Raw genomic sequence first — 17,549 nt, 5'->3', positions numbered from 1 at the left:
AAGGCAATTCACAGGTAGGTGAAAAGAAGCAAACATTTGGAAAACAAGTGTTTGGCCACACAGAAACAGAAGAACACAGAGGGGAGCCCAACCAACAGGCTTTTCTCGGTCCCTCCCTGTCAACCACCTAGTTCATGTTCTGCTAAGGTGATAGCTCGCTTCCCAAGATAGGTTTTTTTATCTGAATTCTTCTAGACAGTTAAAGGAGAGGTAACAAGAAAAACTTTCTGAGTTTTTTGTTTCTTAAAAATAATCAGCCTAAAATAATCTTCATGTTAAAGAGACACATTTTGAGATGGTAAATTCTGTTGTCCTTCAGTACTCTCTATGATGTTTGTGCAAGACGAAATTGCCTAACGACGCATTTCTCAGAACATATCCCTGTCAATGAGCAACACATGACTGCATATATGTGTCCCTAAATAATGTAGCATTTAGTTCTGCATGGTTTTGAACCATATCTAAATAAATGGAATCAAACTGTGCGAATTTCTTCTGCCCCTTGATTTTTTTCATTCAACCTTATAGTTCTAAGATTCAACCACGTTGATGCTGATTACTAGTTCATTTATTGTTGCTGCAGTATCATACCACACTTAGGAATAAGTCAAAATTAAATACATTTTACTATTAAAAAATGCTGCTATAAATCTTCTCATACCTACTTTCTGGTGTACTCCTATACCTTTCAAACTCGAATCATTCACTCAATACGTCCTAGGAGACTGCTCTGCGCCAGAAGTTGTATGAGATCCGAAGAGGAGGAGAAAACAGACTCGTCCCTCACACGAAAGCCTGGCTCATTTGGGGAGACAGACAGTAAGTAAGTAAATAAACAGAACATCAAACATTACGACAAGTGCCACACAAGGAAAGAATTAAATCTATGAGAGAGAATTATCAGGAGTGACCTACTTTAGAAGAGAGTAGCCAAGAAAGCATCATTAAAGACAGGTGACAGTTAAACTAGGACCCAGAGGAAGAGAAGGGACCAGCCTTGGGGAGAGGACAAGCACAAGGAGCTGAGACAAGAGCTCTTCAGGCAGGAGGAACAGAATACAAAGCTTGTCATTTCTATTGTCCACCAGAACCGACGCGAACCCACTGGGGAGCACAGTGAACGACGGAGATGGAGAGATGGGCCAAGGCGGAGGCCATTCCATTCTGAGGGCAACAGGAATCTGTTGTAAGCAGAGGAGTTGTGTCTGCATGTCATGCGCTCTCTCGGAACTCAAATTCCTTGAGTGTGGGAACCAAGTCTCCATATCGTTTTATCTCCTGTGCAATCTTGGAGCCCAATAAATGAATGAGCAATGACAGAGCAATGACAGTGGGCCCTCTCCATTAGGACATTACGCTGGGTGGAAATTTACACAAAATGAGAGCCAGCCCTTGACCTGAAGCAGTTCTCAACACAGACTGGGGCAACCCTCCTAACATGATCTATCACACAAAGGCACGCATATGGTGCTTATGTGAGAAACTGTCGTTACGGGCAATCATAAAGTTTGGGAAAAATTGGAGGCAGGTGGGATTAGCTTGTAAACGTTTCCAAAAGAAGTAAATTTTTAACAGTATTTGGGAGGAATAAAGGGTTGCAGACCATTGCAGACGAAGGGTCAGGGCATTTCAAGTAAACAGAAAGGATGGGAGAGGAAGGAGCAGATTAATCATAAACAGATGAGCTCGAGAAGTGGTGCAAAGGGCCCAGGCTGGAGAGCAGTGGGGACAGAGGTGGTGGGAAAAGGAGAGGCCAGGTGGCTTAAGGACATCACCTTGGATATTTACAATCCAACACACCCAGCACTCTTCTAAGTGTGCGTTACTAAATGCCATTTGGTTTAGAAGTGGGAGTATCTCTCTTCAGCTCCTTAGGTTTGAAGGAAGCGGCTGAAGGAGGGTGCTTTTTTCTTTAGGACTCAGAAGATCCAACAGAAGAAAACACCAAATGTGTTAATATGCTGATCCACCCAGAAGTATTACTGAAAACTGGGACCATGCTCATGATGAGACAGAGGAGTCTTCCGTCAACGAGATTTTGTGGCTGAGTCGTTTGTCCTCATTTTGTAGCTCATCAGGCCTGAAAAGACCTTCTAGATCTGTCAGCTGGACACTGGACATGCAGCTGAGCCTCTTTCAAAACTGCTGTCCCCATGGATGCACTGGGCTCGCGAAACCTCTCTTTTGTGTGTTCCTAATTCACTTTCTGCTCCCTTCCGGCTCAACATGCAGAGCACTAGCCAGAGCGTGCTGGCTGCATGTTTTTGTCCTGGTGGTTCTGCAACACTTTCTGTAACAACTGCAACCTGCCAGTTACCTCTGGGGCTCTACTATGCACCAAGGTCATCTCATTCTTTCTTCCATCGTCTAACTTAGAGGCACTTTTCAGCCCTGCAGACTTCTGTTCCACACATAGGTTAAGTTTTTCTTATTTTAGACATTTGCATTGCTGTATTTCCTCTGAATGATTCTACATTTCTCTGTCCTCAACTCTCCTCATGTAACCAGCTTAAAACCTATTGCTGGGGCCAGCCTGGTGGCGTAGTGGTTAAGTTTGTGCTCTCCACTTTGGCGGCCTGGGGTTTGCAGGTTCGGATCCCGGGCGCAGAGCTATGCACTGCTTGTCAAGCCATGCTGTGGCAGGCACCCTACATATAAAGTTGAGGAAGATGGGCATGGATGTTAGCCCAGGGCCGGTCTTTCTCAGCAAAAGGAGGAGGATTGGCAGTGGATGATGGCTCAGGGCTAATCTTGCTCACACACACACACACACACACACACAAACCTATTGCTAATTTTGACTCACTTCTCAAGAGCAGATTTTTAACCTTAATGTATCATTTTCCTAAGGGTAATTTTCAAAGCTTCACTGAACTGCCTAGACACATAACAACTGTTAACAAAAGGTTACAAACAAGAATACCCAGAATTATTCAAATTACCTAGTCTTAAAAGTATAGGCAAATGTCACTTTCCATATTAACTATCTGACGAGGCCTAAAGAGTAGACTCGGGCATTAAAACTACAACCACAAATAAAATCCAGACAGCTTAAATCTATACTTTATTACGAGCATTCAAATTTCACTTAAATTTAGGTTATTTGGGGGGGCAGGATAACCCCTTAGTAAAATGACTATCACAGAATATCGCTCTGAACACACTCTCTATGGGAAAATTTCATATTGATAGTATTATATGTCTTAAGACATGCTGAAATGAACACAGAGCCTTTTATCTAATTTTCTAAGGGGGCAGTTCAAATTTGGATTAGGAATGTGATTTCTTTAGTGTTTCTTTATTATATGAGTGAATTGAATCAAACTGTTTGAAACTTGACACTTCCAAATGGATACAAAGTACTAAAAAGGCAATAATCTACTACTTTGATTCCCTGATTTAATCCTTTTAAATTGGGTAGCAGCATACTTTTTGAAAAAGCTTTTTATATTACTCCTGTATTTTGGTTAATTTTGTTCTCCAACTGAGAATGGCATATGTTCATTTGTTTTATGACTGTGAATGCTGATGGGGCCAACGACAGAGCATTTAGAGAAACGCAGCCAACTCCTGAGTGAGGTACACGGAAAATCAGATTAACTCTGCCACACATCACCCTCTTCATTTATCTTTGTCTCAAGAAAACAAAAAAGGCAATCCAGAGAACAGAGTGACTAACTGGTAGAATAACTCACAACATAGTGCTTTTTGTAGTCTTCGGATTTTGATGGCTGTACGGTAGGCAGAGAAACGTACGTTATTCAGGTCAGCTGAAATGGAAAAGAGAAGACATTCAAAAGCATGCTTATTATTTAACTTATATTGAAGGGCAAGAATGCATTTGTTTACTTCAGATGATGGAAGAGTACGATGTCTGTTTGCATTAAAAAGTCTCCTAACATCCAGATCATTTATTTAAGAAAATAATTAAATGTTCATTAGCACCATGGGGAGATACATTCCAATGCAGCGCCACACGGAAGATTTTAAGAAAGCATTTTCAAAGAGAAAAAGGAGGGAAATGAGGGAAAGGAAACACAGCCTTTTAATTCTCGATGGCTTAATAAAAATACAGCACACAGTAGGCTGAGGGTCCTTCCTTCTCCATTGCTAAGAGGAATTCTCCTCTAGGGGCATTTTTTCCCCAAGGACAATCAGTTTTCTGTCAACTAGGCTGTCTATCTCCCTACTCATATAGTAGTCTTACTTCTATGTTCCTTCTGTCCTGATCTATTTGCTTCTTTCACTCTTTTATAGATCTCTTTAAAATTATCCTCTAATCAATATTCGAATCTTCAGAAATAATAGATTAACTATAGTTAATAATATAACTATGTTTGAAAGTTTCTAAAAGAATAGATCTTAATAGTTCTCATCACAAGAAAAAAATTTTGTGACTATGTGTAATGATGGATGTTAGACTTATAACGGTGAACACTTCACAATACATACAAATATTGAATCATTATGTTGTACACCTGAAACTAATATAAGGCTATATGTCAATTACATCTCAATTTAAAGAAATCCCAAAGATTTGGCATTAACTAAAAAAAAAGAGACATTGCAATTCTTTCTCTGTCTTCTAAAGACAGAGAATCAATATTAGAGACTAGTAGAGTTAGAAGAAAACTCAGAAATCATCAAAGTTTGTTCTCTCATTTTACAAACTAAATAAACCAATGGCTTTTCTCTTGCTGATTCAACCTCTGAAGCCGCCCTCACCCTCCCGAATGAAAGCTCACACAGATGCCTGTTATTTAAAGAGATAAAAAGGGTTGCCCACCAAGGACCAGCCCCATGGCGTAGTGGTTAAGTTTGGAGCGCTCCACTTCGGTGGCCCAGGTTCGCAGGTTCGGATCCTGGGTGTGGACCAAACCACTCATCAACCATACTGTGGTGGTGTCCCACATACAAAATAGAGGAAGATTGGCACAGATGTTAGCTCAGGGCAAATCACTCTCACCAAAAAAAAAAGGGGGGGTGCCCCTCACTTGCTGAAATGGGAGTGGGTGCCGGAGCCTTAGGGGGCTGCTCTCCCTCCCCAGCAGCACAGTAGCCCCCCAAAGAGAAAACCCTTTCAAAACCACTGGACTAATCTAAAGGAAGCAGCTAACTAATCAGTTCAAAGTCATATTCTATTAGAAATCTACAAGATCACAATTCTCATCTCATGTGTTTTCTTGCATTTTTATGTTGAAATAATTTTAGCGTTTAATGACTACTCAGGCAAAATGAAATTAGGCAGCTAATTTAGTAAGATTTACTAAATAAAAAATGAGCTAAAAGCAAATTTAAGCAGTGGATTATAGGTTGCAGTACTCTAATTGTTTTTGTTTTGTTTTCACACAAAGGTGACGCTTAATACGATTCAATACGAGAGAGGTCAAACCTCTAACTACATTCCTCCTTTTAAAATCAAACTTCTGTGGCCCATGCTATTTCAAACCTTGCATTCTTTTAAGAAGAAAGGTAAAAAACCTGTTTACTGCATTGCCCTTAGAAATCCAACTGCTTTTATACGTCAATAACATGATCCTTTAAACATAACATGCTGTGCAAGAAAAGCTGGTGATTAGTTTCCATTTAAGACTATACATATCTTCGTTGGTTAGGTTAATTCATTACTATTAAATAAAACAACGCTCACCAAGGGATTGAAAAAGTTCGGTCATTTTAGGATGATCCCAACAGGTTGTCTGTGTTTGATGGCTGGGAAAAAAAAAAAAAGGTAATATATTTAAATAAAAGAACATAGGTCACACAGAAAATATGCAAATAGAATATTTATTCAAATTTTTAAAAATACATGCAAAATTACCCCCACGATGGCTCACTCAGAAACCTGATGTCCAATTATTACTTAATATTTGAAACAACAATAATATATTTTTATTTGGGCAATTACATTGCGAAAATACAAATGAAAATTTTTGCTTTATCTTTTTCAAAGAGAATTACAAGTAAAAATGAAAACCTAGATGTAAAGTGTGACCGCCGTGGATCCCGGGGCCTCAGGCTGGATGTAGCCAGATCAGTGTAGGCCCCATAATAGTTCTACTTGTGTTAGACAGATGGAGATGCTCATTCAGAATAAATCCTCTGAGAGCAGAACTTCTGGGAAGAGTCGCTAACCATTAGAAGTCCTAATCACATTTCCAATGAACAGAGAAATGCAGAGTTTAACTCTGAATAACATCTCCACCTCACGTCTCCTGAGCCTCCCTCTTCTTCAGTCCTGAGTCTCTCCCTCCTCGGTGTAAATTTGTCCTTTTCCCCTGTGGGGACCCACTGAGAATCCAGAATTGGGATAGAGATTATTTTAAGCTGAAGACATCTAGATTCAAAAGATGCAGAAAGAAACCTTCTCAGAGCTTCCTTTATCTGACTAAAAGCAGCAACTTCTGGGAAATGAGACTACCATAAGTGCCCTCTCCAAGGGAGTTTCATGGCCACGAAGAAGAGAGAAAAACCACTGGCACCTGCATAAACAAACATTTATCTCAAACTTTCTTATCTCATGTTTGTTCTCCTAAAAAAATCATTTATCTTTCCCAAAGAAACCTATCAGTTCTTCCCATAGGAGCCCTGTCTCCCTGATTCCTTTCCTCTACTAAGTTAAGCCCCAAATTTTAACCACCCCTTTGAGTGACTCATCACTGTGTGCTCATTGCACGCATATATAAAGTCTTTTTCTCTTGCTAATCTGACTTATTAGTTTAATTCACGGAAAAAGAACCTAAGGGGTTAGAGGAAAAGTTGTTTTTCCTCCCTAACACCCCCTTCATGTATATCTGGATTCCCCACTCCCTTTAGGTATGTGTTTCTCTCTTGCCATTCTGACTCCATGTACCTCTCTCAGCTTCCTTCAGTTAACTGGTAGCTTTTTTAATAGGTATTGAACAGTTTTTCTCATCCTTATCCTTCACTTTAAAAGCAAAGTTTATATTTTCTCTTTTTCTGTAAATTCCAAAACTAATTCACAGAATTAGAAGTATTTTGAGAATAAGATGAGGGTAAAACAGATCAATGTAGTGGTTAAATTAGGTTCCTTCTTTTTGGATGTGTGTGAGGTGAACAGCTCTTCACTTCAATGGGTCAGTGGCTTTATATTTAAAAATAGTTTACTGTCCCTTATCTAGGACAGAATAGAGTAATAACATTCAATAGTACTCAAAAGACTACTTGGATTACAGTTCTTATAAAACTGTTTAATAAGCTAAGTGAAATGGCACAGTACACAAGAGAATGATATTAAAATATTCATATAATCAAATTTAAGAGAAATTATTTTTTTAAACTTATATAATATATCAAGAAGTGGGGCACTGGGAAAATGACATAAACACTGTTATATATACACAGGTAACAGAACCCCCAAATAACTCATAATTTGCTTTGAAAAATATTTCAAGTTTATATTTGAAATTGGGTATGTAAAATGTCCTGGAAATTCCAAAATCTCAAACAAAATAACATACGTATGATGTGAAGGTCTGTCTCAGGAAGAGTTGGAAAGTTGTCGGGCTTCCCTAACTGGTTCTTGACACCAATGCAGAGGTAAATATTTCTACTTTGTATTCTGCTACTGAACATCAACCAAACTATTCTACCCTTCTACTACCTCAATTGCTCCCAAGACCATGGAGAAAAGTTCTGACGTTGACTGCCCTGAAATTCTTACTATTCATAGTGTGTCCAACAGCCTCAGAGAAACGCAGAGCCTCAGACCCCTACTCCTTCTACGGAATCAGAATCTTCATCTTAACAAAATCCCAGGTGATTCATATACACATTCAAGCTTGAAAAGTACTGACCTAAAAGGCTCCTAATAAACGCAGGAAAGTAAAAAAGAAAAAGAAAAAAGACACCTCCAAATTTTGCTAATAAAACAACTTCGTCCCTACTATCAATAAGAATTCAAGAAGGATTTGCTGGAAATATAGTGTAATTCAAATAAATTCATCATGGGTTCCCAGTCTCAGACGGCTTACCAATATTCACTTGATCTCTTGTCTCCTCTTTTGCGTAATTTCAATCCCCATGGCAACAGTACCGTCCAGAGACAGACATCGCATCGTGAAGGACCAAACCAGGGCTCAAGAACCAAATGAAAGCTCTGAGCGATGCAGAGCCAAACTTTATACTTAAACAACAGATATAAGTACACTTTCTCTAGAATCACAAGTGTGGTGCTTTGGCAAACAACCCCTCTGGAACCAGGAGGAGAAAACACCCCTATGCAGTCAGGCAGAGGACTGAGATTTCAATGAGAACACTCTGCTTGCTAATGGCTCTTTTCAATGAAACCACTACTAGGAGCTGAGGGAACAACACATTTGGCAAACAGATGGAGGGAGGGAAACAGCATCTCCCTCTGTGAATTCAATACCAGTTGACTCATTAGGCAGAACCGCCAATGCTGAAAATAAACACAGCCTCTGGATACAAAAGTATAACTGCAGCTTACCAAACAACAGTAAAAAAAACACAAAGTAGTAGATGCAGTTGGCTGTTGGATTTTCTTTCATTTTTTTTTTTAAGTGGGGGGAGGGTTTTAAAGCAAAATCCACAATCAACCCAAAGGCTCAAAGTATTTGGACAGCTGCGGATTGCTCAGCTCACCCAGCCAAAATGCTTCCAGTCCTCCCGGAGTCGGCAAACAAAACAGAATAAAAGTAGCATTTTTCCACCCCAAATGACAACAGTTTAGGTCCTGGCCAATCTCAAACATGAAAGAGGAGTGGGACTTAACATTGTACAGCTTGCTACACTATAAAATAAAATTGTAATTTTCTTACTAAAAATCCTTTTTTAAGAGGAAACAGCATGGGAATCTGCCCCAGAATAGAACGAAACATTAAAAATCTAACAAAGCAGCAATTAACAGCTAAGTCCGAAATCATACAAAGCAAACAATAGTGAGAATATGTGACATGGGTGCCCAGCCACGCCAGGCTTGCTTGTGTAGGCAAAAACTGTGAAGGCTTTTGACGTGGCAAAAAATTAGTGGATGTCTTTTGAAGCTTAAATTGTCTTTGAGCTATTTTAAAGTCTGCAAACTGGAGAAAAATGATAGTAATGCCAATGACTTTTAGTCCACAGAAATGCAAATTGTGCCCACTGGAATGCAATTGATTATCGTCCTGTGGATATTAACCAGTTTGTCAGCTTTGCATCTATCGTAAACTCGTTTTAGCATCCTTTATTTGACTATAAAGACGCAATACTTAGTACCCTCCTTGCAACTTGTTATAACTTCTTACCTGTTCCCTTATTAAACAGTGAGTTAAATGAAAATCTTTGACACATTCCCTTTCGCTATTTGTATGAAGGTCAAGATTTTACCTATTTAATTTAATTTATTAAAAAAAATTTTAATTTTAATTTTCTAATTGAGATATAGTTGACATATAACATCACGTAAGTTTAAGGTGTACAACATGCTGGTTTGGTACATTCATATATTGTAATATGATTACCACCATAGCGCTAGCTAACATATCTATCACATCATGTAATTATCATTTCTTTTTTGTGGTGAGAACATTTAAGATCTAGTCTCTTAGCAACTTTGAAGTTTATAATACAGTATTGTTGTCTATAATCACTATGCTGTGCGTTAGCTCTTCTTTACCTATTTTTTTAAATTAGTCTTCAGTACCCGGGGCATCTGTCCCATATAATTATCAAAAGTGCCCCTTTATTCAAGTGTCCCAGTTGGGATAACAATTGGTCCTTATATTTTATATATTTTCAAGTCACAAAAAGTAAAACACAAATAAGATTGTACACCAATGAATAGAACACAAAAACAATGTGTTACAAAACTACCCAATATATGAGACGATGAACCAACAGCAAAGTACACGTAATGTTGATAGATTGATAAGATACTGATTTCTAGGCAGACTGTTCTGGGAAAGACACTTTTTAAACCCATTTGTCTTCATTAGATCGGTCTTGTTTTTTCCATGAAACCTTAAAAGATGATGAAAAGGCATCCTGCTTGCCCAAAAATCAACACTTAGCCAAAAACACTTTCTTGTTACTTATCTATCCAATTTTATGCTTGAAACTGGATTTTGTGAGTTTTCCCACGTAGCCTACCATTCCAATTGCAATTATAAAGGCATATAAGAGAAAAAAATTAAAGGTGAATGAGTTAATGAAAAATACAAACGTGGGAAAAAGAACTATGTATGTTGCTCTGAGATAAGACAATCGCGGAAGGAGAAATATTTCTTCTTTGCTGTGCATAGTGAGAGATGACACATTTAACACACTAGGTCAAGACGTATAATATTAATTATAGTAATAGCCTGTTATTCGAGTGCTCAATCTGTACCAGATACTCTTCTAAACTCCTTCAATGTGTAAACTTAATCCACACAACAATTCTATGAGTAGTGCCAATATTATCCCCATTTTACAGATGAAGTTAACTAGGGCAGAGGGCGCTTAGATAATCTTATCAAGGTCACACAGTAAGTAGTAGAAATGGGACTTGAACCCAGATGGTCTGATTGTAAGCCTGAGTTCCTAATATGGAAGGATACTTGCATGATTGAGGTTTTAAAATATTTTTGATGAATCTGTCTAAATCCAAGTCCACGGTCCATCATTATAATCATTACAAACAACCTCATCTCCCTTGCTTCTCTCTCACTCCTGGCAAAACCCAAGCACGGATCAGCTCAATTACTTGCCTTCTCTGGACCTGAGCAGCTGTGTATGAATACAGCTGGAGAAAATCACTCAACAGACAGACTGATTTTACTTTAAACACTTGACTGCAAACCTCATATGTCCAACTGCTGGCAACTGCACTACATTCCCTAATAAACTTGCTCCTCAGACCCCAAGACAACAATTTACTACCACTTTCTCTTTCCCCAAACCTAAGCAAGTTTCCCTCCCTGCCTTACTATCATTTAACTTGATCTCATACTTCATTGAGAAACTAAAAACCACCAGATTATAATTCCTTCATCTTCCCACCACCAAACCAATAAACCTCTCTCCATCTGCCAGACTGTCTTCTCTCCTCCTTTCACTGAGGAATTGCTCCCCCTTCCTCTCAAAGGCCAGTTCTTCCCAAACATTTCTAAAAAACTCTTGTGCTGCATTATCATCCCCTCTCTCAATTAAGACTGATCTCAGAATATAAAGGTTAAAGGATCTGCCATCTTTAAATACACAACACACACTCACTACTCAAACCTACTTCTATTTGATTTCCAACTTCACTTCCCCACCCAAACGTGCCCTATGATAATATCAATGAATTCCCTGCTGCCAAATGGAATGGCTGCTTTGCCGTCTTCGTCTCACTCGCCCTCTCCTCAGGGAGGGCAGAAATAGAGAAGAGATGATAAACTTCATAAGTAAGTGATATAGTGTAATAGAGGCTGAGAGGTGCTATGTAAAAATAGAAGTCTTCAGAAAATGAAGTTGACACAGGCAAACGGTAGGCCCTGCTAACACCTTCTTTACGTATGCTTATAAAAGTTATATATCGGAGTCAAGCTGGGGCTCCCAAGTAGTCAAATTTGCATTCAGGTGACTTAAGCATAAAGAGTGAAAACACATTTTGGCAATCTGAGTTGATGTCCTTTATCTGAGCAACATCGTCTTAAAGATCTAAGAGGTGACATTTTGGAATTTATAATCTCCTCAATCTTTGTTTCACCATGCACAAATATATGAAGAATATGGAGGACTGCCATCAGTAATGTTGATTCTTACTCTATGCATGTGTGTGTGTGTGTGTGTGTGTGTGTGTGTGTGTGTGTGTGTGTGTGTTTAGGGGCCCTGTGGAGGGGACAGGGGCAGTAGTGAGGAAGCTGTGTGAGGATTAAACTTATATGTTCCTCAGGTTACATGTAACTTCTTGACCCCTCATAAACACTTTCTACCATCTTTAGACTTTAAAAGGCAGGAAATCCAAGTTTATACTTTTGGAAACATACGGATAAATCTAAAGAAAAACTTAAAGATTGAATGTCAACGCTTCAAGAAAAAAAACCTTTTTGTTCAAAATCCAAATAAGATATATGATCCTACTTGTTAACAGACATTGTAAAAGCATAGAGTCTTCCTTAAAAAAAATGCCATTAGCTTGTCATGAAAATGAAGACACAAGGCAGGAAGGCTAAATTGTAAACAACGGATAACTCCAAATCTGTTGGATTCGACTATAAATGCACCTAAAATAATTCCACACTCAGGAGTAGGTTCAGACACAGCATGGAAAGGGCTATACAGAAACAGGGGCTACGGCACACCCCCAAATACAAATGTCAATATTCCAGGCATGGTTGATAGAACCTTTGTTATACAACAATAAGACAAGGTTTGTTCGTGTTTGTTTTTAAGTAAAGTGGTAGAATTCATGACCAAATGGACGTGGCTGGGTGTGAGGGCAGGTTCAGGGGATACTTGCTTTGAGGGCTCTGGAAAATTGTCCGGAAGAATAAACATATACACATTCAATAAACCCAGGGGAGCCTCTACTCTGGTAATATCTCTACTTGAGACCAGAACTCAGAGAAAGCCCCATCCCCACCCAACTCTACCCGTGTCTCTCTAGGCCTTCAATCTAGAGAGAATCAGACCATCAATCAATATTCCTGCAGGTCATCTGCTGATGCCTTGGCCTGGGGAGCCCTGTATGCCCCGCCTGGGGTGTGTTAACCCCAGGATTATGTTCCCACCAGACTTCAATTTATCATTGTATCCTTTTAGTTTATTTTTTTAAAGCTGAATTTATATCATTTAGTTTCTTAAAAAAATTTACTACTTTATCTCCTTCATATATATTTTTTCAAGGAGAAATGAATTCTAATTTTTTCTCTATGGTTGTATTGAATCTTTTACTGTATCATTTCACTTTATAATCAGTAAAGAAAAACAAATTCTATTTATTTCACAATATATTTGATCATTATTACTTCTGTACTTTTGCTAATTTTAATGACTATTTTAAAAATTTAATCTTTACCAATTAAAGTACAGATATCTTTTTTCCTCCCTTAATGGCCCCACAGTGATCTGGCCTGTACCGTCTGCAGATCTTTATTAATTGCATCCCTGACCCTAAAAACCACACTGTACAGAAAGGCTGATGGTACTATTATAATGCAAGGGAGCTGAGTAATCTAGAAAATTCCAAGCCAAAATTCCACTTCATGGTAATCATAACTCTGGCCCCAGGAACGTATAGGTGAATGGCAGGAAAGGTGATACCTTCTTAAGGCCTGAACTAGTAAATGTCTTTCTAAGACAATGTCGACTCCACCTAAATTATCTCAATAAACCAGGACACTGGTCGATACACCAGAAGTTGCCCAGTTATGGTTTGCAGATTTGGGGCCATGGCAGGGCAGGCTGTCTGTTTGCTGCTCAGTTTTCTAGTTAGCCAAGGTTTGCTCATTTGTCTGAAGCTGCCTCCAAACCCGGGAGTTTTAATGATCCCAAGGTGCCTAACACCCTTTCATAAAGCAATTTCACTCTTACCCCCTCATCAGTAGAGTTGGCCCAGTGAGTTTTAAATATTTATTTTCAATAAACATAAAGTCACAGACATTTCTTGGGGGAAAAAAACTCTCCAGTACATTCTCTTATGCTTCTATTTCATTTACGTCTCTATCATTAAAACCAAACACACAAGCTCCACTTCTGGAAAGGGACTCAAAGTGTGTCCCAAGACTTCTCCACTTAAAAATCTGGAACCAAAGGATGCCATCTCTCATCTTGATAAAGGAGGAAGGGAGACACAAAGACTGCTGTAGGAAGACTTTCCGAGAGAACCATATTTATCTTTCACTGTTATATCTTTGCTACAGATTCATTTGGTTTTGGGATGAGTTTCCTGTAACCTTTAAAGATAAAATGCTTTACGTTAATTTTCGTTGCCGTTGTTACGCATACACCTTTGTCAGCTTTGAGTTTCCTATCAGCCTGGATATTTGGCTAGCCCATTGCTGCCATTTAGGAAAGAAATATTTCACTAACACCATTTAAGTGGGTGATCATCGTCCACAATCCCTCTCAAGAAATAAGAATTCATTCTCCCCTTCAGACTGTACATATATACTAACAAGACAAGTATATACAGGTTATGCAAATAAATTGCATGACTGCTATAAAGAACTACTTGCTCTCCAAGATTTCATCTACAACTATAAACTTCATTTTTTTTCCCCAGCAATTGATGGATTAGAGCAGGAGAGGGTGCCTGTGGGAGGGGAGAAAGGGGTCTAAAAGAGTACTGTAGGATTATCCATGACATAAGAATAAAAAAGGAAAATATAAAGGAGATGTAAGAAATTGAGGAAAATCTCAATTTAGCCCTATTCATAACAGGAAGTTCGAATGAGGGAGAGAATGCATGGTAGTGGTATTTGTAGAAACAGACTAGCTCGTTCTGGTTAATATATTGCAATCTTGAGGAAGGCCAGTTTTAGAGAATGTGATATGTATTATCCATTTAATCAGAGATGACTAAAACGTTCATGTTGAAGCCCTGTGTGTGTGGTTGCACTTAGGATTCTGTAAAGAATTAAAGTTTTCACTACAGATTCCAGTGGGAAAAACAGAGCGATGGACCCGCTAAGATGTGAGCACGCAGCACAGTCACAAGAGCGGACTAACCATTTGTACCAAGACTAAAGCTTACTGAAAAGTCACACACTCTGGATTTAGAGAAGACATTGCAGAGGGAGAAAGGAAAACCATATCTCCCAACTATACCTTACTAAATTCTATGAAACAGTATGGCTTACTAACAGGGTAGACATGTAGAGAAATAGCTAGGCTAAAAGCCCCATGGGACCTACGAGCCAGCTTTGTTGGGCGTCCTACTCACAGATGGAAATCACCCAATGACAGAAATCTCCTGACCATGTGAATGAGGAAAGGTGGTGGAGGACCATACAGTTTGTCCCCAACCTCAGGACCCCTGAGAAGATCTGACTGGCAGGACTGTGGAGAATGACATTTTCCTATTTACAGAAAATCACCTATGTCTATTACCAGACCATAGTGTGCAATTTCCTTAAACATATAAAACATATATTAACCTACAGAAATTAGTCTATAGGAAAACCTACAGGAAAGGCAGCCTGAGTACTGGAGAAAGGGTGGAACCGGTCCTTGGAAAGCTCTGTGCTCAATTGCTGGTACATAGTAGGTGCATAATGAATGGTAACCAGTCTATAGTATGAAAGAAAGGATGTTTGCTCATATTTTCTCTACCTGACTGCTCCTTCCTAAATATAATCCTTCATCCTACCCAAATTTTCCATGTGATTAAAAATTGCTGTTCTCTACCTCAACTAATACAGAGAACAGGAGGCAACTGTGCATAGTGGTCATGAGTTTAGGAGCTGGAGTCAGTCCCTGGGTTTGAACGCTAGCTTGTCCATTTACCGCTGTGTGATCTAAAGGAAGCTATGTGTGTACTTATTATCTAAGCCTTGCCTGGAAATTGAGGGTAATGATAGTACCTACATTTCACCTGGCTACCGTGAGAATTAAAACACATAACCCATGCAAAGGATTAACGCAGTGGCTGGCAAATGAATATTCAAAAAATATAATTTATTACAATGATCAGTATAATCACCCACTATGACTATTTACTACTATTATTATTTCTGGATCAAAAGGAATTGCTTCTTGGCCTCTTGGCTAAGATCAAGGTGGACCAAAAGGAGAAGCAACGAGTTTTACATGATTAATGGGACGTATTAGGAAAGTTCAAGCCAAAGATTTTGTTCATTGTTCCCATTATACCTCAAACTCCCTGGATAGTAACTTTCAGCTGAGGAAATGAACAGCTTGTGCAAAACACAAACACATGACTGAAAATTCACAGAGAAAGGGATCTGGCTTTTCTGGTAGATTGTTCTATATTGTGATGGTGGCAAGAGCCATTTCAAATTTTTTTAAACTGACAGAACAAGGAGCTGTCATTGGACTAGACTAGAAAAGAAAAATAACTAGATCAATTTTGGAAAGTCTACCTCGGAAGCTAATACAATTTAAAGATATGAGTTTGAACTTAAGCTATTGACATAGACTCAACATAGACAGTACATAGACTCTTACAGTTCAGATCTATATTCTATCATTTTCTAAAAACAAATGAGTCATAGAACCACTGCAGTACTCTTAAAATATCAATAAAGAATTATCTAGAAAGAAATGCATTGGGAGCCATCAAAGTATGTTTTACCAATCTATAATATTAAAATATGAAATAAAAATAATTTGTCCTGCCCATTCTCCTTCCAACTTTCTTGCTATATTCTGGCATTAGAGTATACTTAAATATTAAAAACATATAACATTCCTACCTGAATATTATTTTCTTGTTGACCAAACTAATATATTCAAAGAAGATTTAATACCCATCCTTCTCAAACTATTCCAAAAAATAGAGGAAGATGGAACACTTCCTAAATCATTCTATGAGGCCGACATCACCCTGATACCAAAGCCAGACAGAGACAATACAAAGAAAGAAAATTATAGGCCAATATCGCTGATGAACATAGATGCAAAAATCCTCAACAAAATATTGGCAAACCGAATACAGCAATACATTAAAAAGATCATACACCATGATCAAGTGGGATTTATACCAGGGACGCAGGGATGGTTCAACATCCACAAATCAATCAATGTGATACATCACAACAACAAAACAAAGAATAAAAACCACATGGTCATCTCAATAGATGCAGAGAAGGCATTTGACAAGATACAACATCCATTTATGATAAAAACTCTCAACAAAATGGGAATAGAAGGAAAGTACCTCAACATAATAAAGGCCATATATGACAAACCCACAGCCAACATCATACTCAACGGGGAAAGACTGAAAGCCATTCCTCTGAGAACAGGAACGAGGCAGGCTGCCCACTCTCACCACTCTTGTTCAACATAGTACTGGAGGTTTTGGCCAGAGCAATTAGGCAAGAAAAAGGAATAAAAGGAATCCAAATAGGTAACGAAGAAGTGAAACTCTCACTATTTGCAGATGACATGATTTTATATATAGAAAAACCTAAAGAATCCGTTGGAAAACTATTAGAAATAATCAACAACTACAGCAAAGTTGCAGGGTACAAAATCAATCTACAAAAATCAGTTGCATTTCTGTATGCTAATAATGAATTAACAGAAAGAGCTCAAAAAGATAATACCATTTACAATTGCATCAAAAAGAATAAAATACCTAGGAATAAATCTTACCAAGGAGGTGAATGATCTACACAATGAGAACTACAAGACATTATTGAAAGAAATCGATGATGACATAAAGAAATGGAAAGATATCCCATACACGTGGATTGGAAGAATAAACATAGTTAAAATGTCTATATTACCTAAAACAATCTACAGATTCAATGCAATCCCAATCAGAATCCCAATGACATTCTTCACGGAAATAGAAAAAAGAATACTAAAATTCATATGGGGCAACAAAAGACTCCGAATAGCTAAAGCAATCCTAAGAAAAAAGAACAAAGCAGGAG

The 17,549-nt window shown here is 38.4% G+C and overlaps 1 protein-coding gene across 5 annotated transcripts in view; it reads right to left on the bottom strand.

The window, feature by feature from the left end:
* The window catches only part of UTRN (utrophin), a 509,169-nt gene that overhangs the window by 74,281 nt on the left and 417,339 nt on the right, over positions 1-17,549 (bottom strand). For all 5 annotated transcript variants that reach the window (XM_058534226.1, XM_058534222.1, XM_058534221.1 and 2 more), the window contains 2 exons: positions 5,651-5,712; positions 3,696-3,770 (listed from right to left, as the gene is read on the bottom strand). In XM_058534226.1, the coding sequence (XP_058390209.1) occupies positions 3,696-3,770; positions 5,651-5,712 (137 nt within the window). The remainder of the gene's footprint in view (positions 1-3,695; positions 3,771-5,650; positions 5,713-17,549) is intronic.

Source organism: Diceros bicornis, chromosome 39 (genome assembly GCF_020826845.1).
Source record: "Diceros bicornis minor isolate mBicDic1 chromosome 39, mDicBic1.mat.cur, whole genome shotgun sequence".
Classification (NCBI taxonomy): domain Eukaryota; kingdom Metazoa; phylum Chordata; class Mammalia; order Perissodactyla; family Rhinocerotidae; genus Diceros; species Diceros bicornis.
Note: the sequence above shows the minus strand (reverse complement) of the source record. Positions and strands in the feature narration are given on the sequence as shown.